At 47.2% G+C, this 24732-nt stretch overlaps 1 protein-coding gene across 1 annotated transcript in view; it reads left to right on the top strand.

Moving 5' to 3' along the window:
* CHN2 (chimerin 2) overlaps positions 1-24732 on the top strand; it is a 114717-nt gene that overhangs the window by 48175 nt on the left and 41810 nt on the right. Inside the window, exons 4-6 of the mRNA XM_006778972.2 lie at positions 1093-1124; positions 4295-4408; positions 6158-6443. Of these exons, the coding sequence (XP_006779035.2) occupies positions 1093-1124; positions 4295-4408; positions 6158-6443 (432 nt within the window). The remainder of the gene's footprint in view (positions 1-1092; positions 1125-4294; positions 4409-6157; positions 6444-24732) is intronic.

Raw genomic sequence — 24732 nt, 5'->3', positions numbered from 1 at the left:
ATCTATGAGCCCTGGCCAGGTGGCTCGGTTAGTTGGAACGTCTTCAGTACATCAAAAGGTTACAAGTTTGATCCTTAGTCAGGATGCGTATGGGAGGCAACCAATCAATGTTTGTCTTTCACACCAGTGTTTCTCCCTTTCCCTTCTTGTCTCTCTAAAATCAATAAGAGGTGAGGATTAAAAATAATTCTTTAAAAACCTCCCCCATTTGACTGTAGACAGAAATAACTATAAATAAAACAGCTGCAGGCTCATATTGTACGCCATCATAGCATCAATGGAAATTCATAACTTAATGTGGCCCCACTGTTTTCTAGTCCCTGGAGTTAGACTAGAAGAACAAAGCTGGTCATGAGAATTCCTGTTCATTTCTCCCCAACTCCAACACCAGGAACATCAAAAAACGAAGTTCTTGTGAAAGTAGACTAGTCTCTATGAGATAAAAATTCCATGGGTAAATAACCCCAAGGCAGATGCTGCGATTGGGAAATCTTTTCTGAAAGGCTTGTGATGTTTGGTCGAGTCATAAATCTTGTCCTCTGCATCTATATCTCTGGTGTCAAGTAATTTTAGTCATTAATCATTTGTTGAAAAAATAAGAATGTTAGAATATTGACTTTGCATGGGAAGGGACCAAATGAAAGTTATTTTTTAACTCAGATGCACGCTTCATTTTTATTGTAAATACATAATGAAACAAGTGGGTGAAGATTGAAATAAGTGCTTATGTTTTATTCATGCTAAAAATATTCCTTGTATTCTTCAGGATGGAGCCTTGTAATATCTTTATAAATTCCCTAATATTAAAATAAGCATCACTTTGTTTCCTTTGAAATTCTTTCATTAGATGGTTGGGTTTGAGTGAAGAAGAAGCCTAAATGATTAGAGCAATATGATGATTCTAGAACTTTCCTACCCCAGACAGGGGAATGTGTTGGTTAACTCCACAGATTCATGGATCTCTAATTTTGGGAACAAAAACTGTAATAAAATTATGACCAGGACTCCAGCTCCATTTGTTTGAAAAACATTTTTATCTATCTGATTTGAATCCAAATGCATTATTAATATTTTTCTTCTTTTTTAATATAGGTGGAAAACAGACCGAAATATTACGGAAGAGAGTATGTATTACGCTATTCTTTGTTTTAATAATGTAGTAGGGAGTCAATTCATATGTCATTTAACTATAAATATTAAGAAGCTTCTAATATAAGGTCTTCATCAAATGTCCACTGTGCAGGAGTCTAATAAGAATGATAAATGTAATGGGACCCCTTTGTATTGCATTTTCTTTCTAAGACTCAGGTGCTTGGCTTCTGTTAATGTGGGTGAGGGAGTGTCTCCTGCTACATACACCCCTCTCCACAGAAGCAGCCAGTGAGGCCCAGGCAAGTGTTTGAAACGTGAGGCAGCATTTTCCATAATTGAGACTTTGTGTTTTATTTCACTTTCTATCTCTATGTTATGTAAACATTTAGGGTGTCAAAGATCGTAAACTGTGGCTGAACTCCTATCTTTCATGCACCCCAGTAAATGCAATACTCAGGAATGTCACCCCCACATCCCCGCAGTCTCATAAAACCAAAATGATCATTTCCTTTGACTTGGCTATATTAGCTAAGTTGCTTTAATACCCTCATTATTTCCTCCCATTTTCCTGTTCATTTTTAGTCTTGTTTTGCTTTACTCTCTCAGAAACCTACTGCAAAGCAAACAAACATCATTATTCAGTGGTTAAGTCTGAGGCCTCGAGAGTAGCTCACAGGGCAGGCAGCACAGGCTGAGCAGGGGCGGCTATCAACTCTCTTCCCATGTCCAACTGGAGGAGGCCATAACGAGGCCTAGTCTCCTTCAATTCCACCTCCCAAGCTCTCCCCACCAATCCTACACCTTCTTCCTCCATCCCCTTACCCATCAGAGCTTCCTCTTCCTGATGAATGACCCTCTTAGTTGTCCGGGCCCCCAACCACTTGCTAATTGCCACGGCTGCATTTCTGCGCCTCCTCCCCGAGCTCGGGGATTCAGCAGCCCCTCTGGTGCACCTGCGGGAACCGGCCTCCGCTCTCATCCACCCCACATCCCCTCACGTCTCTAATGCCCAGCCTCGTTAGGTGTGTGTGTGCCTTTTTTCCCTTCGATATGCTGATCTGGATTTTGCTCCCAGAAAGCACAGTTTATAAAACAAGAGAAAATGAAAACCTCTGTATACGTCTCCAATGGAACAGTGTCCGACATGAATTCCAAAAGGACCTCCATTTATTTTGCAGTTTTTATCTTTTGCAGGAAAGTTTTGTTGAATAACCCTCTCATTCTCACCCTCCACCCCCCAAACCTCGTACACGCTGCAGTGAGAGGAGGCCCAGGGCACATTTCCTTGACCACATAAAAGGAACATGTATCAGAGGGAGATTCACTTCAGAACTTAAGGTTCTGTATTTTCCTTTCTTTTTTCAAAATGAAAGCTTTTCTGTTGTTGTTTTTGTCCCATTCCAAAAGCAATGCTCTACTCAAGAAACATGTGGGGGTTTTTTTCTTAGAAGGAATCTCACCCCAAAACTGCTGACAATGGCACTTTTAGGGAGAGAGAATATTTATTTACTATTTTATGAGTGGCTTTAACTTGTTTGAATTTTTTCACTATGCATAGATATTGTCTTTGTTCTTAAAATTTTTAGTAAGTTAATACCTTCTAATTTGGGGAAGCTAGCAACTATGGGACTCTAGATGGTGACAACACCCATCAGCTAACCGTGAACAAGACCGTGTGGACTTCTTACCTCCTCCTTCCAGCCTCTGGCCTCACTTTCTTTTCACAAAGTGAGACATACACGTCATGGGTGTTTTAAATTCCATGCATAAAGGGGAAGAGGACCCGCAGACGGGGTCCTCAGATTCACAGACCTGTGATTTTCTTTTGTGGAACAATTGAATTGAATTTGGTTTTGACACTGCATAGGCTGCTGGTCATCACTTAAACACATCAAGTCAAGGGCATTAAAACTTACTACTTTCAGGTTAAATGCCTATTTGGTATATTCCTCCACCCCTGAAAGAGACATGGGGCAGGAGCGTCAGGTCCCTGAGCCCTCTGTGTGTGCCTTGTCCTGCTCTGGTCACCCCTGCCCTGCCCTGCCCTACCCTAACCAGACCACGGTCAGTCACATGGTCAGATTGTATTCTGGACAGCCCAGCCTCCAACCTCCTGTGACACCTGCTTTTGCCCTTTCTGACTCTGGTGTGGGAACCTTCCTGATGCCCAGTGTCCCTTCTGCCCTCTCCCTCTCCCACCCTCAGGGGCCCGGTATCAGGTCTCTTTGCTCAGGCTGTCTGTCTGTCCAGCCCTTACTGGCTCCAGCTCATGCCACATAGGAGGCTTCCCCATGAGGTTGGCAGGGTCCAGTGGTCACACTCACAATCCAGGCCCCAAATCTCGCTGCTCAGCTCCAGGAGCCTGGAGAACTGATCCGCCAGTTGCAACCCCACGTGTGCTCTGCAGGGGCCACTGGGACCCTCAGAGCTCGGCTCTGCACAGACCCCTCCAGGTCTCCCGCTAGACCTGGCGACACTAGCCTCCTTTAGGGCAGGAGGGTGGCTCTATGTCACAGCACACTGAAAAGCAGTGCTCCAGGACCATGCACTGTCCCCCAACTTAATCTTTGCATTCCTGGGGGAAAACCCAAAACTTTCTTTCTACCTGACTTCCCTCTCTCCCTGCCCTTTTCCAGGAAGGAACATTTTGCATACATATCACTAAGCTATTACTCCCAAAATTTAAATTTAGACAAATAAAGAAATGTTTATTATAGCTGGCCATCCTTTCCACTGAATGAGCCTCTAATATTACCAAATGTTAACATACACACACGCACACACGCACACCCTCCCCTGAAGTAAGCAGGTGGATGATCAATAGTGTTCATTTGCAATCAGGATAATACATAGTCTCTGTGTTGGAGCAGAGATCTAAGCTGGTAATTGCTCTCGTGTTACTCCCCCTGGTTAACAAAGGAGCCATAACCTGGCATTTGTTTCCATTTTAATGTTCAGCTTGTGAGCAAAAGCAACAGCAGGAAGCCAGGTGGACTGCGGGTCCATTGTGTTTGGCCTCCTGAATGCGTATGAAGGGTGTGGGTGCATGCTGAGGGGTGGCTGCTCAGCCTCCCTAGATGCACAGTAGTCACCCCACTGGGGGGCAGAGATCCCAGTGGCCCCGTCATCTCTGTAGCCATCTCTGCGTGGTCCATGCTTGTGTGTGGTCTCTTCAGAGCGCCCTGGTCTCCTCTGCCCTCAGGTTCCACGGGATCATCTCGCGGGAGCAGGCTGACGAGCTTCTCGGAGGCGTGGAGGGCGCGTACATTCTCAGAGAGAGCCAGCGCCAGCCGGGATGCTACACGTTAGCTCTGCGGTGAGCATGACCGTGCCCACTGTCACACTTGTCTTACGGGTGACTTCACCTTTCCCATGTTTAAATTGCTGTGAAATGTGCATAGCATAACCATTTTAATTCTTTTCATGCGTACAATTAGTGGCATTAAGGATATTTTCAATGTTGTGCAAGCATCTCCACTATCCATTTTGGGACTTTTTGATCATCCCGAGCAGAAACTCTGAACCTGTTTAACAATCACGTTGCACACCCCCCAGGCCCTCCAACTTATGCTTTATTTTCCCTTGGTTTACAATGCACCCTCAGTGTGTCAGAGGCTCACGCACTCCGAGCCCCAGGTGTTACCAGCAAGATGGACACCGAGGCTCTGCACCCACAGTAACGGGAGAATTGTCCAGAAGGTCGGTGCTCCCATAGCCATCTGCCCGAAACGCTGAGCCAGCGGAGGGAGAAAGGCTTCGGCTCAGTGGGTCCCCAGCAGTCCTGGTCAAAAGCCTTCACCTCATGAGTGTGCGTGCGTGTATGCACATGTGCGTGCGCATGTGCGCACGTGTGTGTGCACGTGTTCCTGAGCAGACGTGCAGTTTGTCCATGGCGTTGTCTCAGGGACCACACCGACCCAGAGAACGCCCGGTGGCCTCCATGCCAGCGAGCCCTCGGAGCCAAGCCCTCGAGAGCCTTTTCCCACAAAATCACAGGCATGAAAATCAGAGCCCTTAACATGCATTCACCGCCCTCTCCTCAGCTGGATCCTGTATGTCATGTCATCTGTCCTCATAGCAGGCCTCTCAGATTTGGGGAAAGCATCCAATTTCAGAATTGGATTATCTTTCAAAAAATTCATTCTGTGAACTCTGGAGTTGGGAAGACCTTCCCCATGGAGGGAAGGGTATCGATGGAAACACTTCCCGGCCAGCCCGCCATTGCTCCATCTTCTAGATCGTTTGTCTATGGAAAGATCCCTCCCACATTGCAACCGGGGTGGCTAGTTGCATGTCGTGCGTGATGCCATTAGGAGGAAGCACTTCAAAGCTGCCCAGTGCTGGGTGTGCACAGTCCTTGCCTGTCTTCCCAGCGCCCCACAGCAGGAGCTGCAGGCCCCGTGCGAACCAGGCGGGAGCTGTGAGATGTAGAACCAAGGCGGGGGGACAGCCAGTCCGAAAGGGAGAGGATGCTCTAAGCGAGATCCCGGGGCGCTGGCAGTGGTGCTGCAAGCAGGGAGCTCAGCACACAGCCCCTCGTTTTCTTAGCTGGACTTACTGGGAGGCATGCGGGGTGGTCAGAGCTGGACTAGGAAGGGGACCGTGGGGCCAGGCGTGGAGCTTCCCTTGCAGAGGCAATTGGCCGTACAGGGCAGTGAGCATGGGGCATGGCTACTTCCCATGAAGAACCTTTATAAGTAAGATATATTTGCAGATCAGTGGCTACCCTCTGGCTTTTACAAATGAGAATGATAAGGGCCCCAGTGGCCTTAGTGGTCTTTAGGGTTAAATGACACCGTGTGTGAACTGGGGTTAAATTTCCAGGCGTGTAGGCTCCAGCAGGTACTCCATCTCTTCAAGTCTCAGTGCTCTCAGGAGTGAAATGGGGATAATGCCTGTGCCTGTCTCCAAGGGTCTCTGTGATAACCAATGGGGGAAACCACGCCCAGTGCTCAGCCCGGTGCCTGGCAAATAGGACACGCTCAAAGAAAATGCTGGCTGCTGTTATTCACCAGTCTCACTTCTAACACTGTCCCGATGCCCCCCGTGGCCCCCCTCCTCGCAGGTTTGGAAACCAGACCTTAAACTACAGGCTCTTCTATGATGGAAAACACTTCGTGGGCGAGAAGAGGTTCGAGTCCATTCACGACTTGGTCACAGATGGCCTGATAACACTGTACATCGAGACAAAAGCCTCCGAGTACATTTCCAAAATGACCACAAACCCCATCTATGAGCACATCGGATACGCCACACTACTCAGAGAGAAGGTATCCAGGAGGCTGAGCCGGTCGAAGAACGAGGCCCGGAAAGCGAGCGTCACGAGTGAAGAGCACCCCACGGTTGAGAAGGTAAGAGGCGCCTGTGGCGGAGACAGGGTCTGTGTCTTTATGCTGAAAAGCCGGGTGACTGACCGTATGTGTGATTTGCCAAGATATCAGAGGAAACCCACCGCCACCCTAAGAACTCTAGAATTTGAGTGCTTAAGGGGACCTTAGACATCTTCCAGTTCAACCCTCCCATTTTACAGATGAGGAAACTGAGACCCAGAAGTGTTCAGAGATTTGCTCAAACTCAGACAGTCAGTCCCAGCACTCCCACAAATAATTACCTGTGGGTTTGTTTGGAATTTAGAAGGAAAAACAACCCTTCATTAATGTTGCATGATGACAAGTCACTTGCTTTTAATTGCATGAAAGTGTTACGGGCTCCATCTAGATTGCACCCAGCTGGCCAAACCCGTGCTGTGTGTGGCAACTTCTCGGAGGACCATGTGCACACACGCTCCACAGGCCTGCCGGCTCGTAAAGGTGGTCTTACCTTGGTGACAGACTGTACTGACACTGGTGAGCCTTGTGGGTGACGCTGGCTACCTCCCAGAGGCTTAGAAAGACAGACTGTCTTTTGCCCCAAAGAAAGAGGATAGAAACTCCCCGGGGTGAGCGGTCAAGCTGGATGTTCCTGCGGGAGGTGGCAGAGAGATGGGATTTTCCTCTCTGGTACCTTGCGGTGTGTGGGGGGACTTGTTGGATGCGCCCCTTTCAGAACCATCTGCTTTGCCTGGTCCCGTCTGTTTGCCACTGACAGAAAGTGACAGCCGGCCACGCCCAGCAGCTCCCATGGAGTCTGTGCCGGATGCAGCTTCTAAGGGGAGCTGGGACAGGGCACATATAAATGAGGGGGCAGACCCCGGCGCGGCTCCTTGTGGTGGTCGCTAATCCTTAATTAAACCAGAACGGAGCCCCCACCGCCCCCTTGTCCAGTGTCAGCCAAAGGGACCGTCAGGTGGGCTGGTGGGCTTTGGCTTTGGCAGTGGGGATGCACCAGGAAGCACGGGAGGGGCCGAGGGGGCAGCACATCCTGTTGGCAGGCTGGGGGGTGATTTCAATTGATTTGCTAATTGAGTTTGAGCACCTTGAAGAAGTTCCCAGAATCACATCGGTGGAGCAGCTGGCCGGGGGAGGGGGAGTAATTGGCCATGTTCTTTGGAACACGCCAGTGTCTCCAAAGCACCTGCTTATTTGTGCTCTGTGTTTTTTCCTAAATAATTAACTTGGGAAATGGCGGGTTTCTGATCGTTTACCTTTTAACGGAGTACAGAGAGGACTTGAGTCCCAGCGTTCAGAGTCTGGGCCTGTCTTGGTGAGAGCCATTTCGTAGTCTATTTGGGAAATCTGTTCCAAAGTCACTTAGAATAGAAAATCTGGACGCTGACCTTCCCGGCCGTGAAAAATCAGAGGATGGATTGTGAAATAAATCTCCGAAGCCGTGTTGATATTTCTGAATCGGAGAGTAATGCCACCCAGAAAGCAATTGGTTACAACTGCAGGCTGTGCACTGGCACGTGTCCGGGAGAGAGATGAGTGGGAGCGCGCACTGCGGGGGAGAGTCCAGAGCTTGGGTATTGGGGTTGTTATTTCTCCATCCTTTTCTCCCCTGTCCCTGTCTCTCTAGATGATGTTTCTATAAGGAAACTTGTGTGACAAAATACGTCCCTCACTCTATCAGGGGTGGGGAACCCTTCTTCTGCCAGGGGACATTTGGATATTTATAACATCATTCAAGGGTTTTACAAAATTATCAGCTTAAAAATTAGCCTGCTGTATTTGGTCAAACATTTCATTAACTCACCCCTAATGCCTTGGCAGGGCCAGACCAAGTGATTTTGCAGGCCTCACACGGCCCATGGACCAGATGTTCCCACCCCTAATATAGATCATCTTGTATGTATTTATTAAATTTAACATTTGGAGGACATTAATAATCAGGGTACTAATCCCTTTGCATGAGCCACCAGGAACCTGTAAGGAAACGCTGAAGGAAGACGTCCACACGCAGGGAAGGGTTTGGTGGACAGGTGTCAGTGTGTGGATTTGCGTGGACGCTAATGATGCAACGTGTGGCTTTCCAGGGGGCACTCCAAGCACTGGGCTGGTCACTCGCTGGGGGTCACTCATTGTATTGGTGGGCGTGTTAAGTTGGTACAGATACACCCATTTCTCCCTGATCTGTATTGACAAGTGGAATTATTAAAAGCCTCAGTCTTGCCAGCAGTTGTTTCCCTGAAGGGCAGATCAGTGCACTGTTGCCATGGAGGCAGGGACTAGAAGAGAGGGGGCAGAAACTTGAATGGATTGATGAGGAAGTGCCTGGGGCCCTGTGTGCTTCGGTCGTGGCACGTCTTGGAGGTTTTAATGAATGACGTGTGTACATTTTCTAATAATTCTCCAGTTCGGACAGCCTCGCATTTCATTTTTTGGAGTTCTTAAATGTGGTTCGCCCATTTATTTTATTGATCATTTCCAAATAATCCAGAGAGACCAGATTCCCTGTACATCTGAGAATGTTAACTGTTAATTGGCAGAAAGTTACCACCTGACCCCTTGGATTTGCATGGTTTCCAGATTTCTCTCCTGTCAAGGTGGCTGGCAGTGAACTGGCCTTTAATAACTTAGATGAGGTAGAGAGATGGAGAGGGTGCAAATGAAGAAAAAGTGGTGGTAGTTAGCCAATAGCGATCTGTGTTCTCTCTGATCTTTTTGTAATTGATCTTAAAAACTGATAAATCCTCCCTTCCCCCAACTGGTGGGCAGGGTATGATATAACCTGCAGCCCAGAAATACCTGAGTGACTAACCAGGTACCTTATATGGACTATACATTGGACCACCAATCCACACCTGCCAAATACCCTAAGCCCTTGTCCTATATGGACAATGCAGTAAACCACCAATCAGTGTGCGCCGAGTACACTAAGCCCCCCACCCCTTCCCAGTCCGCCCCTCAAAAGGCGTGCCCACCCTGCACGTGCTGCTGTCCTCCCCTGCAAGGCAGCCCGGCAGGTCCTGCTCCTCTAATAAGGCCTGTAGTCCTGGTTTTAGGCCTCCGTCTGATCTTTGATTTTGGTGCAGAAACCCGGGAGAGGTGAACAGGAGCGTGGATGATCCTCGAACCTAGGCCCGAACACTTCCCCAACCCTGCCACACCAGGACACGTGGGGATCTCGTCGCTTCCCTTCCACTGGTAGGCTTCAGGGACTTTCCCAACCCCCCTACTTTTTTTCTCTCGCTCCCTGTGACCTGGAGGGGCATTAGGGCCTACAGAGTTGCCCGTCTACTTGGCTACACGTTTCGTGCATTCTACGAAAGCCCAGGTACCTGGCCGGGAATTCTCTTCTACTCCGTGGGAAAGGTCTCAGGGTGACGACCTTGGAACCTTTTCTCGTCTCTCCCAGGGCTGGTAGTGGTGGAAGCAGTTAGCTCCCCGGTGCTGAAGGGACTGGGGAAGATGCTGGGGTTACTAGAGTCTGATGAGGGCTGGCATGGGGGTTCCCATACAGGTGGAGAGGCTCTCACAGGAAAAGGGCCCCTCAGTCAAGCAAGGTTCCAGCCCTGTAGCCACTGACCTGCACCCAAGAGGGAGGGGCAGGGGAGAAATAGTCTAACTCTTCCTTCCTGGCACCCTTTGACCTCCTGCCTGTACCTCCCACCCACAAAGGCCCTGGAAGCCAGAGGACAAAGGAGAGGAGCAGGGATGCAGTGGAAGCTGGACAGTGGGTGGAGCATGAACCGGGGCGGGGGAGCAAGGCAGAGAGTAACCGAGGCAGGAAGTGCTGGGCAGTTCTCCCGCTGTGTGTGTTAGCCTTGTTCAGATGTCAAGGTCACTGGGTTCAGAAGCCAAATTTGGCATGAATGCAAGGTGATGGCGAGGCAGCTCTTCCTGGAGGCTCCGTGGGTATGTCCTGCTGGCGGGGGTCTTGGTCCTGGGGGTGGAGAGGCTTTGGGACTTCACTCAGGGCAGTTGATTCAGACCTGGTGTTGCCCCTTGCCCTGCACCAAGCAGAGTGCCACATTCCTTTGCCAAAGAAGAGCCGGCTTGTTCATGCAGAAAGCCTTGAGGAGCTGAAAAAGACCCCTGGCAGTACAGGGTCAGGAAAACCTGTAGACTTGCTCCTTGGGAGGCCCCTTGGAAGTACCATGTGACCGACATAACCAGCCTGCTCGCAGGCGTCAAGGATGAATGACCAGAAGCATAACTTTGCTAGTAAGTGTGACAGGTGCAGTAATGGCTCTGCCCATCCATCTCCCGGCTCACGCACGGGTCATAAATGGAATGGGATAGAATGCTGTAGGAATGGCTTTGAACTTAGATTACATTTGCTCATGAAACCAGCCTTACCGAGCAAGCGAGCGTTATCTTGCACCAGAATCCCCTGATGGTATGGGATTTATCATGCAGCGAGAAAAATAGCTGCTTCGGTTAGGTCAGGGGTTCCCAGACTGGCTGCCGGCTAGACTCAGCCTGGGAGCTTTTAAGAAATACCCAGGTTTGCCCTTCCTGGTTGATTGAATCAGAGCCCCCGCTGGCCACCTTCAGGAGGCACGATTTTTAAGGTTCCCCAGGTGGTTGCAAAGTTCTCAACTCCTGGTTCCAGGAAAGGTCGGACGGGGAAGCAAGGCTGTCGGACACTTGGGGGAGCATTTTCTTTTAAGGATGCCTGTTCCCACTCCTTGCATGCTTTTGTTCTTTCTGTGAACCCTCTGTGTTCTAACTGAGGCCCTGGCGTTCTTTCCCTCCCACTGCCGTCACCTAAGCCCTCCAAGAAAACACTGTTGAGAGAGTGGACCTGGTGGGGCGGGTTTCCTGAGATGGGGGTCAGAGGATGGCTTCTTCCTGGCTGCTTTTCCAAGACCGTTGGCGAAAACTGAAACAATCAGGGGACATGGACTGTAGTAAGAGAGAGAGACTCTCATGAAAGAACAAGGAAACGCGGGTGTCTCTTCGGGGCCTGCGGTGGCTCTTCGTGACCCCGTTTCCAGGGCTGTGATTCTCGCCCTTGGCCGCCCACTGGATCTACTGGGGAGTTTTCAAAAATGCAGATGCCTAGACTGCACCCCCTCCGCCCCCCACCCTTGCCGCTGAAAATCAGATTTAACGACTTGGGATAAGGCCTGGGCGTCTGGATTTTAGGTGCTCCAAGTGATTCTGATAAGCACCTGGTGCTGAGGACCCTCCTATAGAAGAGTAATTAAAAGTGAGTTGTCTGTGATCAGAAAGCTTCTCTTTTGACCCGTCCCCCACTATCAGTGGAACAGAAAGGAGCGTTATCTTAATGCATCCAGTGTGTGTCCGAATAAGATAGGCCAGATTTCCTTGTTCATTTCCCTCCAAAATCTCTCTGGAAATTGAGATGCAGTCCTTGCTGGTCTCTTCTATGCGAGTAGTGTCATCTAGTGGCAGGGAAGGGAGTTACCTGCTGGCGACTCAAAGGACCACAGATGTGGGAGTAATGAGCAAGAACAAATTTCCAGCAATGAAGCCATTGAATGGTCCCCGCTTCCTCGGGTTTTATAGCACCGAGCAGGCTGTGCCATGGCAATGGGGTGTCTCTTTGTGGTTTGAGTTTATTCTTTGCATAAGCAGGTGGGCAGTTCTGCCAGCCTGGCTGCTTGTACATAAATATGGTCCCACTGATCTGATTCACTGTGATTCTGGGCCAGAAGTTCTCATACCTTTTGGTCTCTGAGCCCCCTCAGGCTTGTAAGATGCCTGAGACTCCACATAGCTTTTACATATACCGCTGCTGGTATTTAATGTAATAGAAAGTAAAATTGAGGAAAAAATTAAATATCTTTTTATTATTTTAAACATAACAGTATTAAATCCATCATGTGTTTATGTAAATAACATATTTTGTGGAAAATGAGTCCATTTTCCAAAGTGAAAAAAATTCGTGAGGATAGTGGCATTGTTTTATATGTGTGTAAATCTTTAGTGTCTCCCTTAATAGCCAACAGCTGGATTCGCACATCTGCTTCTGTATTCAGTCACTGCTAATATATTGTTTGGTTTGTAGTATAGGAAGATGCTCTGTCCTCACACAGGTGTGTCACTGGGAAAAGGAAGAATGTTTTTTTATAGCCTTTTTAGGTCAATGTGGTTGTTATTCTTTTTCATCACAGAAGAAAACATAACAAATGGCACTTTCTTAATGTCAACCAGTGGGAGAGGCAATTAATAACAATAGTTTGACTTCGGGGCCTCTCTGGAAAGACATTGGGGTGCCCCAAATATTGGTGGACCACACCCTGCGGCGAACTGGTGCTCTGGTGAGACCTTTGATGGGTGTGAAGCACCCTTTTTAGGAACGTTTCTGTTTGCATGTCTTCAGGGAGATGCTTGGGAGGAAGTATCCCGCCACCTTTTATCTCCTTTGACTGTGGGAGGTGCATGATCTGTCAACAAGGACTGCTGTCACCTGCAGGGACTGCAGTTTGCCCTGGTTACGACCTCCCGCTGGGGGTGGCCAGCACTGAGCCTAGAGCCTGTGTCATTTGAAAATACCTCTCCAGGCCATTCTGATGTATATGCACAATAAGGTACCAGTGGCCTGGCCTCTCTCTCCTCCCCCATGCAGATGAGAAACAGGCCCCAAGCTCAAGGTGACAGGGCCGCAATGAACACTGGGATGAGACACAATTGTAGGGAGCCCCATGTCTGCCTTTCTTGGCCTAGCACAGGGTGTCACCCCCTTGCTTACTTCTTCAGTCTCTTCCCACCCTCTTTGTGTCCATCTAGTTAGGACTTCCCCATCCCCTCACAGTGAAGACCTGTCATTTTTGCCCCTAGAACCCATGTGCCCTCTTCAGAAAATGACCTCAGAGTCCTCTCCTCACCCTCCCTCCCTTCTTCCCTCCCTTAATGGATGTGCTTCTGGTGGAATCAAACCTGTCTCCTAACCCCAGAGGTTGGTTTGTGGTTCAGGGCTGACCCCGTGGGTCACATGCCCTGGCCACTGTGGTTGGTTCCAGGATGTGGTCATGTCAGAGCCAATGAAACCAACAGATGTTCACTGTGAGTCAAGGAAAGAGGCCTCTTGCCCTTTGTCTGCTGGGCTGGGTTCAGCGGGAAGTAGAGTCTGGGTGGCTGAAGCCTGCTCGCTCCCACATGGAGCAGAGAAAGTGCAGCCTGGACATGAAGAGAGACTGAGTCCCGGGCACTTTGTCTGAGCCTCTAAGGAAGCTGCCACTGGGGCCCGCTCCCACCCCGTGATGTTAGTCAATTAACTCCTGTTTGGCTTTCAACATGGGCGGTGGGAACATTCAAGTTCAGTTTAGATGGCTGCTGTCTTTACAATCAGAACAACTCTGAATCCTCCCACCCCCACCGGCTGCCCCTCACCCTCTTATCCCGCACTCCCTGCTCACCTTACCTGTCCCATGACTGAGAAAGCTCAGATATTCTGATTAGGCTTCATTTCGGTTTTCATTAACTAAGCCACACTGTCCCCCTTTAACACGGTGATGTGCAAATAGGAAAGAGAGCATCTGGGAAGACATGGGAAGCCCCCCAACTGCCTCTCTCACCCCCTGGCTCAGAACAAGTGTGTTTGTAGACTCTTGATAATTGTATTCTCTTACTTCAGATGAAGAGAATACATACAAGAGTCCTATGAACCCCGTTAACCCAGATCTGCATCTACTCATGATATTGCCAGGAAACCTTTCTGCACAAAATGGAAAGAAGCGTCGCCCCATCTGCAGTGTTGGGTCTGGCCAAAGATCCAGCAAGAGACCTCCCTTCTCTTATCAAGGAAACAGATGAGATAAGTGGGAAACCTGCAGACCATGAAGAAAGAAGGGTCAAAATCCCACCTGCTACCTTCATGAATGAAAAGCTTCATCTATAAGAATTTGTGGGTCCCCCCTCCCCCCACCCCAGGTCAGCTGTGGGAAGAGAAAGGGTATTGTTTTCTGAGTAATTGCCTTTGACATTCATGGAAATGAGACTGCCAAGGCTACCCAGGAGGTGATTTGTTTTCGTTGCTTCTGGAACAGGTTGCAGATCTGGCATTACTCATCCCTCAATAATGAAATGTCTGGCTGGGTTTTATGATGATCGCTTAGAAATGTCTCTCCTTACACGGAACTTTGAAGTTTCCAGAAAGTTAATATTTCACTTTGTACTTAGTCCCTCCCCACTTGTGGAGCTAACAAAGTCCAACCCGCTGTAGAGTGCGTTCAAGTTTACAAATGCAGCGTTTACTGCTCTCAGGTGATTGGGTGGCTTAAAAATAATAATAAGCCCTGGCTGGTCTGGTTCAGTGGATAGTTAGAGTGTTGGCCCTCAGACTGAAGGGTTGAAGGTTCGATTCCCGGTCAAAGGCACATACCTCAGTTTCAGGTTTGATCCCTGGCCGAGGTGTGAACGGGAGGCAACCCATTGATGTGTTTCTCTCACATCAATGTTTCTCTCTCTTTAACTCCCCACCCTCCTCCTTTCCTCCACTCTCTCTGAAAGAAATCAATGGAAAAAAATGTCCTCGGGATAAAAAAAAATTACAAAGAAGTTAAAGCACTGTCATTTGCAATAGATCCTTCTTTAATACTCACATTGAGAGTCAGAAATAAGACAGAAGTGTGAGCCCTGCAAGATCCAGCATGCTTTTAACAGAGTAGGGGCAGCTATACTTATCACAGAAATCATAATTCCACAGGAGGCAACTCATTATAAAGGGACTTCTATTATTTTGAATCCTGCATGATTTTAGGAAAGTTATCACTTTAAAAACCTATGCACGTATCAAACATGGCATAGTTTGTAATCCATTATAATCCTACATCATTTTATTCGGCTTGATAACAATCTTTAAGTTTCGGGTTCCTACTCTCTATCAGCAAGAAAGCAAGAAAACCGAGGCCCGGGAGGCCCGGTGGTTTGCCCAGGGCCACAGAACTAGTAACTGCAGGTCATGTCGCTAGTAACTCCTTTAGCTTCATAGCTGCTGGCCTTCCCACCCTCCCACGCTGACCAAGGAAACGGATTTTCTCTGCTCTAATTCAAAAGCTTCTAAACAAAACAGTACAAGTATCAGGACCCAGTCTCTCTGTGGCGTGATCCTAACCATCTTCTGCTCCTGACTAATTTGTTCTTATGAGGACACAGGTGTGGCTAAGGGAGTGGCCCAAAGAAGACCAGCGTTCAGGGCCTACCTCTGGGGCGGGAGGAAGGAAGGAATTATCCCAAGTGGCTCGTTGTCTGTGCAACATTTTTACTGTAATCTTTGGAACTAGAGGAAAATCCATTAGGTGGGAAACATAGAAATGATTTAGACTGAACCAAATGAAACTGTTGACCTTCGATAGTTTTGTGTGTGTTTTACCTACAAAAATGGCCATTTCATATGGTTCACACTAACAGCTATTTCATATGAGTGCTCAGCACCCACTCAGCACACTGTGGGTGTTCAGTAACGTCTAGGACAGGGATGCCGATGGACAGGAACCCAGATTCTGAAGGGCCAGGCAGGGCTATTTGTCAGAGTAATAGTACACATGGGCACTAGGTGGCAGGTCTTTGTAAATTTTCTAAGAACTGGTAACTATTACACCGTGAGTGAGTGAGTTTGTGTGTGTGTGTAATGTCCATAGCAAACCCCATATCAGCTGTCAGGGGCAGACACCTTGAGGGTTTGTTTGTTAACGGTTAGCTAGTTTGACATAATCTCCCCCATTCTACACAGTGTTCTGAACCCCCTACCAAATTACTGCTCAATAGAGAAGCCGACGGGTCCAACACCTTTCTTGTGCTTCCAGCCAAGGTCACCTGGGTTCATTTCTCATGGATAGTCATCATTCTGCCGCTGTCCTTCGAGGCTCCGCCAGCCTGAGGACCCCAGGCCGAGGCAGCGCTCAGGGCTGGCTGTTCAGGAGGTCTGCAGTCTATTCAAGGGCAGGCTCCCCGAGTTTTCAGGTAACCCCTCCCCCCATCTTCCTGCCCTTGGGCTGCTTTACTTCGTCTTAGATATGTCACGTGAGAGAAGGCTCTGGAAGGAAGTGAAAGTCAAGACAGAGCTGGGCTTGTGCATATGGGGAGCTGAGTCCAGTGGTTAAAATCACTGGGTTTCAAGCAGCTGCGCTCCCAGCGCCCTGACCACTTGAAAGTGACTGCTGAGATGACCAAAGCTCATTGGTGATGGTGCCTTCCCAGCTTTATGTCCTCGTCTCCAGAGTAGAGGGTCGCCCAGCGACTTGTTTTGGCAGGAACCTTCCGGCTCCGAGACGGTGAGCTGAAAGTTAAAAATAGCTGTTTGAGGAGAAAATGCTCAGAAGTGTGTATGGATATTCTGCATGCAAACGCCTGTGAAGGCAGGTACATGGCTGCGTCTGAACCACGTGGGAAGGTGATGGGGAAGGTCGTCGGAGCGGGTGAGTCCAACTTCTGGCCCATGGTCTCTATGAGAGCATCTCTTGTTATTACCAAGGCCACATTAAAAAGAAAAAGAGCTTTGATTTAGGGTGGTGAACACACAATACAGTGTACCGATGATGTATTATAGAATGATACCCTTGAAACCTACACAATTTTATTAACCAATGTCATCCCAATAAATTTTTTAAAAATGAAAGAAAAAGAAAGCAGCTATTTAAAAACCACCCCACATTCTGGTCTTTCCTTTTCAAAGGGAAGATCTAAGAGAAAACTTTTTAACCAAGGCTCTGTGTGATGCACAGAAAACAGAACTTGCAGTCCAATGTTTGGTGAACATGGAATATATTTTTATGCCACATACGGAAATAAAATTCCCTACTGTCATAGAAGAATGTGTGGAGTTCTCCTTTGAAATGTCTATATGCAATTTCTTTTTAAATCAGTGAGTAAAGGTCAAAGTTCCTATTCTCTTTGTATTAGTTTCCCAAGTGAGGGTTTTTGAAGTGGCTTTCTCTTTGGGGATATGTGTGTTAGTTTTTGTTTGTTTGTTTGTTTTTAAATATATTTTTATTGATTTCAGAGAGGAAGGAAGAGGAAGAGAGAGATAGAAACATCAGTGATGAGAAGGAATCATTGATTGGCTGCCTCCTGCACGCCCCCCACTGGGGACCGAGCCCACAACGTAGGCATGTGCCCTTGACCAGAATCGACCCCGGGACCCTTCAGTCCCCAGGCCGATGCTCTATCCACTGAGCCAAACCAACCAGGGCATAGTTTTATTTTAAACATGATTCTAGCCCTGCCTCGTTGTTATTGATTTGTTTTTAAAAGAATGGTGCAGTGATGAGTGGGGATGGAGAGGTACACTGAAGAGCATGGACAGCTGTCAGAGGGATGGGGGGCTGGATGCAAAAGGTGAAGGGATTAAGCAAAAAAAATCACAATTTAATTTTTTTAAGAAGAGCGTGGGCCTCCCTGCCCAGGCCAGCTCTGTCCCTGCTGTCTGCATGGCCTGGGGTAGGCCATTTAACCTCTCCCAGCCTGAGCATCCCTTTAAAGTGACACGATGTATGTGAAGTACATTCAGGCGCAGCAGCGGGCACCTACCAGGTGTGCAAAAATTCCAGCCCCGCGGGCATTGCTCACTTAGAAGGGAGTTCCAGAATCCACTAAAGTCTCCGACAGTGCTATTTCCCACGTGGTGCAGGTCCAATCTGAAAGGTGTTTCCACGCCTAGTAGATGGTCGTTCTCTCTGGCGGTGGCTCTAATGTAAGTGACTCTTCATTGATAGAGTAATAGTCTCAGCTGGGATTTTCCTCCTCAGATTGAAGGGGAAAAAAATACTACTTACTGATGTTTTCAAAAAGGAGAAATCAAACAAATTAGTAAACTGCTTGCTTGATACAGAAAAGCCCTTTGGAATCATGTAGCATTTTCATGAGATGTTAAGGCTGTTCCCCGTGGTCCAATAAATGTGTATTTTACCAAGATGAATAGCTTCCTTTTGTGCAGGATTTCTCAGTGAGGTTCTGCAGGCCAGGACTCTCCCAGAAAGCTCACAGCTGAGTGGTCCCCACCCTCATTCGTCCACAGGCCCCTTCCATGCTGTGCATCTCTCAGGACTAGTGCTCTGAGAACACGCGCTGGGGAAAGTGGGACCAAAGGAAATGAAAACGAGAGGAAAGGTTTCCATGTTCCAGGGTCAGCTTCAGAACTTGCACTGTATGGTTCCTTTTACATATTTGCCTTGTTCCTTCCACTCCTCCCTCGGCCTGCTGCAGGCCATGTTCTTGACTTGGGCCTGTCCGTACAACAGGCCGCAGCTCTCAGTTATACAAAATGTGATGGGAAAGATCTTGGTACTGAAATAGGAGCACAAGGGAATGCCTTCATTTCCAGAATAATAGACCTTCAGCACGCAGAACGGAGAGAAGAAGGCCGTGATACTCGCATTTATTTCATGCTTTTTAGGTTCCATTCCTAAATCAAAAATGCTGTCCCACATATATATCACAAATGTCGAGTTTAGTGTTTTCCACGAGCAATACTATTTGGCTAACCAGACTCAGACAACTTCAAAAAAATGTCAGAAGTGTAACATGAGACTACTTTTTGCCTTAGTACTTTAGAAGTTGGCAGAGACTTATCTGAACGAGCAAAACATTTGGCCAAAGAAGTCAAAGCAGGGATATCAGTCTTTTTAGAACCAAACCCAATCAGGTGATTAAACAAGAGTGAAATGTTCTGTAAACAGAGGGATGGCTGGAGCTAGATTGAGAGTTTCTTTTTGTTTTGCTGTTTGGTTTTAGTTTGACTTTTGCTTTGATATCTTACACCACTCATACAAAATCTACTTTATAAGTTGAGAAATTGATGATCTTTGACAACCTACATCATAACTCAGCCATCTTACACCTTTGGAACAAAGCATGAGTTACACATACAAACACACACTCTCTCTCTCTCTCACACACACACACACACACACACACACACACACACACACACCTTTCTCAGGGTTTAGTCGCCTGGAGTGTGTGATTGGGTTCTATAACACTAAAACTTTGAGATCAGGACTTGGGTGGGTATTAGCATAGGCTTATTTTTTTTCAGTTTAATATCTTTTTATTAAATCGATTGGAGTGACATTGGTCAACATAACATGTAGATTTCAGGTGTGGGCTTCTATGTTACAAGCATAGGCTTACACAAAACCATGCTTTGGAAATTTGAGTTTTAAATTTGTTGTGACTGGATTAAATTCAGATGTTTATATTACACATAAATTTGAAAATGTATATGTAACAGCGTGATAGGCTTTAATGCCATGTGTGAAGTTTATCATGTGGTAGAGGTCTTTGTATAATTGGCATGTTGTGTAATGATTCATAGCTGTAACCTAGCTTTCATATGGTTTGTGCTATAATTTGTTGGAGTTCATTTAAGAGCTCAGTTTAAAATATAAGCACACCATTTTTGGGAGAAAGTAAATCCACTTTGGGATTCTCCCCTTTATTATTTCTTTTACAAAAATCTTTACTGTTGAAAGTATTGCAGATGTCCCCTTTGTACCTCTCACTCAACCAGACCAATATTTAACCCCTTCTAGCTCTCCCTCCCCCCCTGCCGCAGGCCTTTACTACACTATTTCTGTGTCCATGGGTTATGCATACATGTATACATGTTCTTTGGTTAATCTCCTCCCACCCACGCACCCCCACCTTCCCTCTGAGATTCAATAGTCTATTCCATGCTTCTGTGTCTCTGGATCTATTTTGTTCATCAGTTTTTGTTTTTGTTTTATTAGAGTTCCTTTATTATTTCTATTGTGTTTAAAAAGAAGTAAACATTGCATAGGATGGATAGCTTAATATTGTTTTAGGGTTTAAAGGCAGCAATTCTTTGTAAGTAATGGAGTTCAGCTAACAGATTTCAACCTTTAGGACATTGATTGTGTCCTTAAGAGAAAGGCCAACGTAGGTGGTTTCAGGATGGCCTGGGGCCGATGTTTTCACCATGGATCCAGCAGCCTCTTTTTCTTCCACCTGCACCAACTTCACCATGTGGCCTTCCCTCACGATCTGGTCAAAAGTGCACAATCGGATCACTACTCCATCATAGGCATCGCATGACAATGCCCAAAGCAGAGGGCAAGGGAAGTGATAGCAAAATGGGACTTCTCTAGTCCTCCCTTTACAGGAGAAACTGTCTCCCCAGCAGACTTCCTGTCACACCTCACTGGCCAGGACAGTCCCAGGCCCTCCGGTAGACGAGTCCTTGACCAAAGGGAATAGGGCGACAGGACTGGGTTAGACCAGTCTTGATCAGTTTTCTGGGTCTGGGCACATTGCTGCCCAAACCAAATCAGGGTTCTATTGGCAAGTGAGATGAAGGGGTAGGAGGGTGGCCAGCACAGGTGTGTGTGGTGTTTGAAACAAGCACAAAGCACAGAAGGTGATGAGAGTGCCCCTGCCCAGTTACCATCCTTATGGCTGGGGACATTTTCTCCTGCTCCTGGGATAACACCTCTGTCATGGCCCCTGACTCTTCCAGCCACTTGCAGCTGATAGAAAGCCCTATCCATCACTGTCAGTCTCAAAGCACAGTCATGTTTAAATAACAAGGATTCCCAGTCCTGAATAATAGTAGAAAATCCAAAGGCGAGATAGAGTTAAGACTTTCCCTCCAGCCCAAAATGCAAATAGGTCAGCAAGAATTTTCCTAAGATCCTTGTGAACAGAAACATACATGGATAAATGCATTCTGCTCTTTAATTGTGGAGACTACCAGAGGATGGGGAGGGCTACCCATGTGGATGTGGGTCTGGGAGTGTGGCCATGGTATGTACTGGGAGGAACCAACATTATTGTATTGTAATACCAACAAGTATTGTAATACTTATGGAAATATGATAGACTTATCTGTACCTGACAACAAGCAGACCTATATTTAATTAATATTTTTAAACTGGAGAACAAAAGACAATATATATAGTCATGTTTCCAAGAATATTGTGGATTAGCTATGCATCATGGGTAATCCGCATTTGCTTCTTGTTTTGTTTGTAGGGAGGGTATTTTCAGCAGCTATCCCTGGCCTTTCGGAATATAATTATGTTTTTCTCTTGAGCTATAATTTGGCTCCTGCAATCAGAAGAAAAAGGCTTATGTGGAATCAGAGACGACAACTGGAGGCCGTGGCTGACACCACTCCGCTGGCTGACAGCTCCGTAAGGCCTAGTTACCCCTAGTACAATGATGGCGAACCTTTTGAGCTCGGTGTGTCAGCATTTTGAAAACCCTAACTTAACTCTGGTGCCGTGTCACATATAGACATTTTTTGATATTTGCAACCATAGTAAAACAAAGACTTATATTTTTGATATTTTTTATATATTTAAATGCCATTTAACAAAGAAAAATCAACCAAAAATATGAGTTCACGTGTCATAGGTTCGCCATCACTGGCCTCGTAAATAAAAGGCATCCCAGAAACTGGTTACCGGGAAGAATCGCAGCTCTTGCACAGACGTGGCTCTTCCCCGGAGGAGCGGCTGGCTCTGGCAGCTGTGCTCTCCTCAGTGCTGCTTCTTCGAGGCGGTGTTTAAGTCAGCAGACACATGTTATGTGCCTCTCGTGCTGCACGCCCGATACCACTGTGGAGGTGGAATGTTTGGAAAGGGGCACACATTTTCATTGTACAGAGGGCCGTGCAAATTATGTAGCCTGTTCTTCAATTGCCAAGCAATTTGAATGTAACTGTTGTATTTCTAGTTTGCTTCTGATCTTATTCTGGAGATACAGCCTTCACTTGGCTCCTCAGGGTCTGGCAGACATCAGCTCTGGGATAAGGAGACCTGGTCTACCAACACTGGCACTTGGGGGAGATGAGGGAGGGGCCGAGCGTGCAAAATTTAAAGAGATGCTCATGCTTAGGATTGTGCAAATGCAAGGTCAACACCTGCGAATGGGTGCCCCTTAAATGTTGCCCCTCACTGGCCTCATCCTGGTCCCATCTGCTGTAACCTGCAGTTACCTGGACTACACCTGCAGTACCCTATACTCTCCTGCTTTCTCTGTCTTTGGAAATTAGCATGTGCCTCTATAGTCACTGCATTTTCATCGACTAGATCAGGTGGCACTTGGAAACCTAACCAATTTGACTTTTTCTTGGATTTTTCTGGAAGTGTTTTTATTCATTCAGTCTTTGTGGAGGGAGAATCCTGTTTCCTCCTTCTCTGCAAGACTGGCCATGGTTGGCTGGTGCATGCTCTACTGTGTAAATGTAATTCGATATAAAGCTGAATTGTCAATACTAAGAGGTGTGTTATGGGAAGAGTGAAAGAGTAGATGGCACTGATGGTCACATGCATTGTGTCACCGGAGAGCAAGAGCGGGGCGGTGTGAAGTCGGAAACCTGGTCTGTCCTGAGGCCACTGTGTGACCAGGGCAATGCATTGTACCCTCTCAGCCTCAGTTTCCTCCCCTATCAAAGCAGGGCCAGTAAGGCTATCTGTATCTCACACTATTATTGCCAGGGGGCGATGGATGGAGAATTGATGCATCTGAACACCCTTTGCAGATTACAAAATGCTACCTTGTTGACACTACTATTCAATTTTTAAAGGGGAATTTGTGTGCAAGGTGGGTCCATTGTGAGGTGCACCTGTCGTCCACCAAGCTTAGCAGTGAATTCCACACCAGCACACGATACGAGCGGGCCTTGAAAAAGGCATTATTGAGGAAAAGAAGAAACTGCCAAGGCCAGGGCCAGCCGGATAAGAGTAGAGGGCAAGGCCTGCTGGGGCTACACGTTCTGCAGGATGGATTTATGCTCCGGGGGAGGAACCCACCCCACCACTGCTTATCTCCCTGCTCATGGGGCAAGTGGGAGAGCAGTTTTCTTAGTGTGGACGTAACGAAACTACTTCGGCATCAGGCAATCTGGATCGGGGTGCCAGCTGTTTACAGGAATTATCTGGGATCCCAAGCTCTCACCACCCGGGGACCTTGAGGCCCAAGAAATGTTGCCCTGGAGGGAGGGCACCTTTTGTCTCATGGGAAGAGGAGCTTGGGCCCAGTGTCTCCAGCTGTGACCCCACCCCCATGGCTGTTTAAGCAGATCATCGAGGGGGAGCACCTAGGGCGCTTCTAGACACTTCTGCTCCTTCTGCCGCAGGAGCACCGTGACATCTTGGCAAAGGAGCCCATCCTGCAACCCCAGTGTTAAAACCTAACTAGGTCAGGTCAGGTTGGTTTGTGGTCGGTTTAGATTTGGTAGAGAGATCAGAGTCTAACCGGGCTAAATCCAGATCCGTCCACTAAGGAACTATTTTAAGAGGATTCTGCATCATTTTGAAAGATACACTTGGACCTTTTGGTCTAAAATGAAGTCACGGTTGATTCCTTTAACGAGCCTTGTTTCTACTTGGCCCTTGCCCACCCAAAATGCCAGCTTTACTCATTCTTTTTTCCTTACCTGAACTCCTACCTGTGTAAGTGCCACAGTAGGTGTATAATTCAGGGTCGGGGGAAACTCCAAGGTAGATATAATAATAGCATGATAGCAACTTTGCACAAAGTGCTCTGGGAAGTTAGTAGTGGAGCAATTAATTTAATCTGTGAGAAGGTCAGGGACCCTTCAGAAGATGACATTTGAACTGTAGCCTAAAGGATAAGTAGGATATTTTAGGACAAAGAAAGGGGAGATGGGCATGCTAAGTAGAGAAAATGGAGCAAAGATGTGGTACTTGCGATGCGATGATACCTATGGAGCATTAAGAACAGCGTATGGCACATAGTAGGTGCTCAGTAAGTGGCAGTCGTAGTTGTAATATGTTCAAGGAATTTCAAATACCCAGGATGGCAAGAATCCAGGAAGGGAAGGTCTGGAAATGAAACCAGAGAGGTAGTTTGAGAACTTTTCATGAAGGGCCTTGAACCGTGTACTAAGGGAGTCATATTTTTTATTTGCAGTACATTTTAGCCAACTTTGTCTTTTGTTGGCAATCATCTCTGTCTCCATGGAGATGTCTTAGGTTAGGATACATTAACAAACAACCGCCAGATGTCAGTGGCTTAAGGCATCAAACATTAATTTCTTACCCATGTTCTGTGTTCATCAGAGTATTTGCCTAGTTTATCTTCTATAACTCTGCTGCTTCCCCTTCTGCCCACAAGTGACACCCACCACTACTTTCATTTCATTGGCTAAATCACATCACGTGGCCACACCTCACTGCTAAAGACACAGGCAGTGCAAGTCCTGCCACATGGGAATGGGTGCATGACTGTGCACATTAGTCAAAATCACAACCGGATGCTTCGCATGAGTGGGTTTTACAGCATGGAAATTGTCCTGGGTTACGCATCTATGTATACAACTTCTTTGCAAGTGACTTTAAAAAACACTTCAATATATTTTCAAACA

The sequence above is a fragment of the Myotis davidii genome, unplaced genomic scaffold (assembly GCF_000327345.1).
Source record: "Myotis davidii unplaced genomic scaffold, ASM32734v1 scaffold168, whole genome shotgun sequence".
NCBI lineage: Eukaryota > Metazoa > Chordata > Mammalia > Chiroptera > Vespertilionidae > Myotis > Myotis davidii.
Note: the sequence above shows the minus strand (reverse complement) of the source record. Positions and strands in the feature narration are given on the sequence as shown.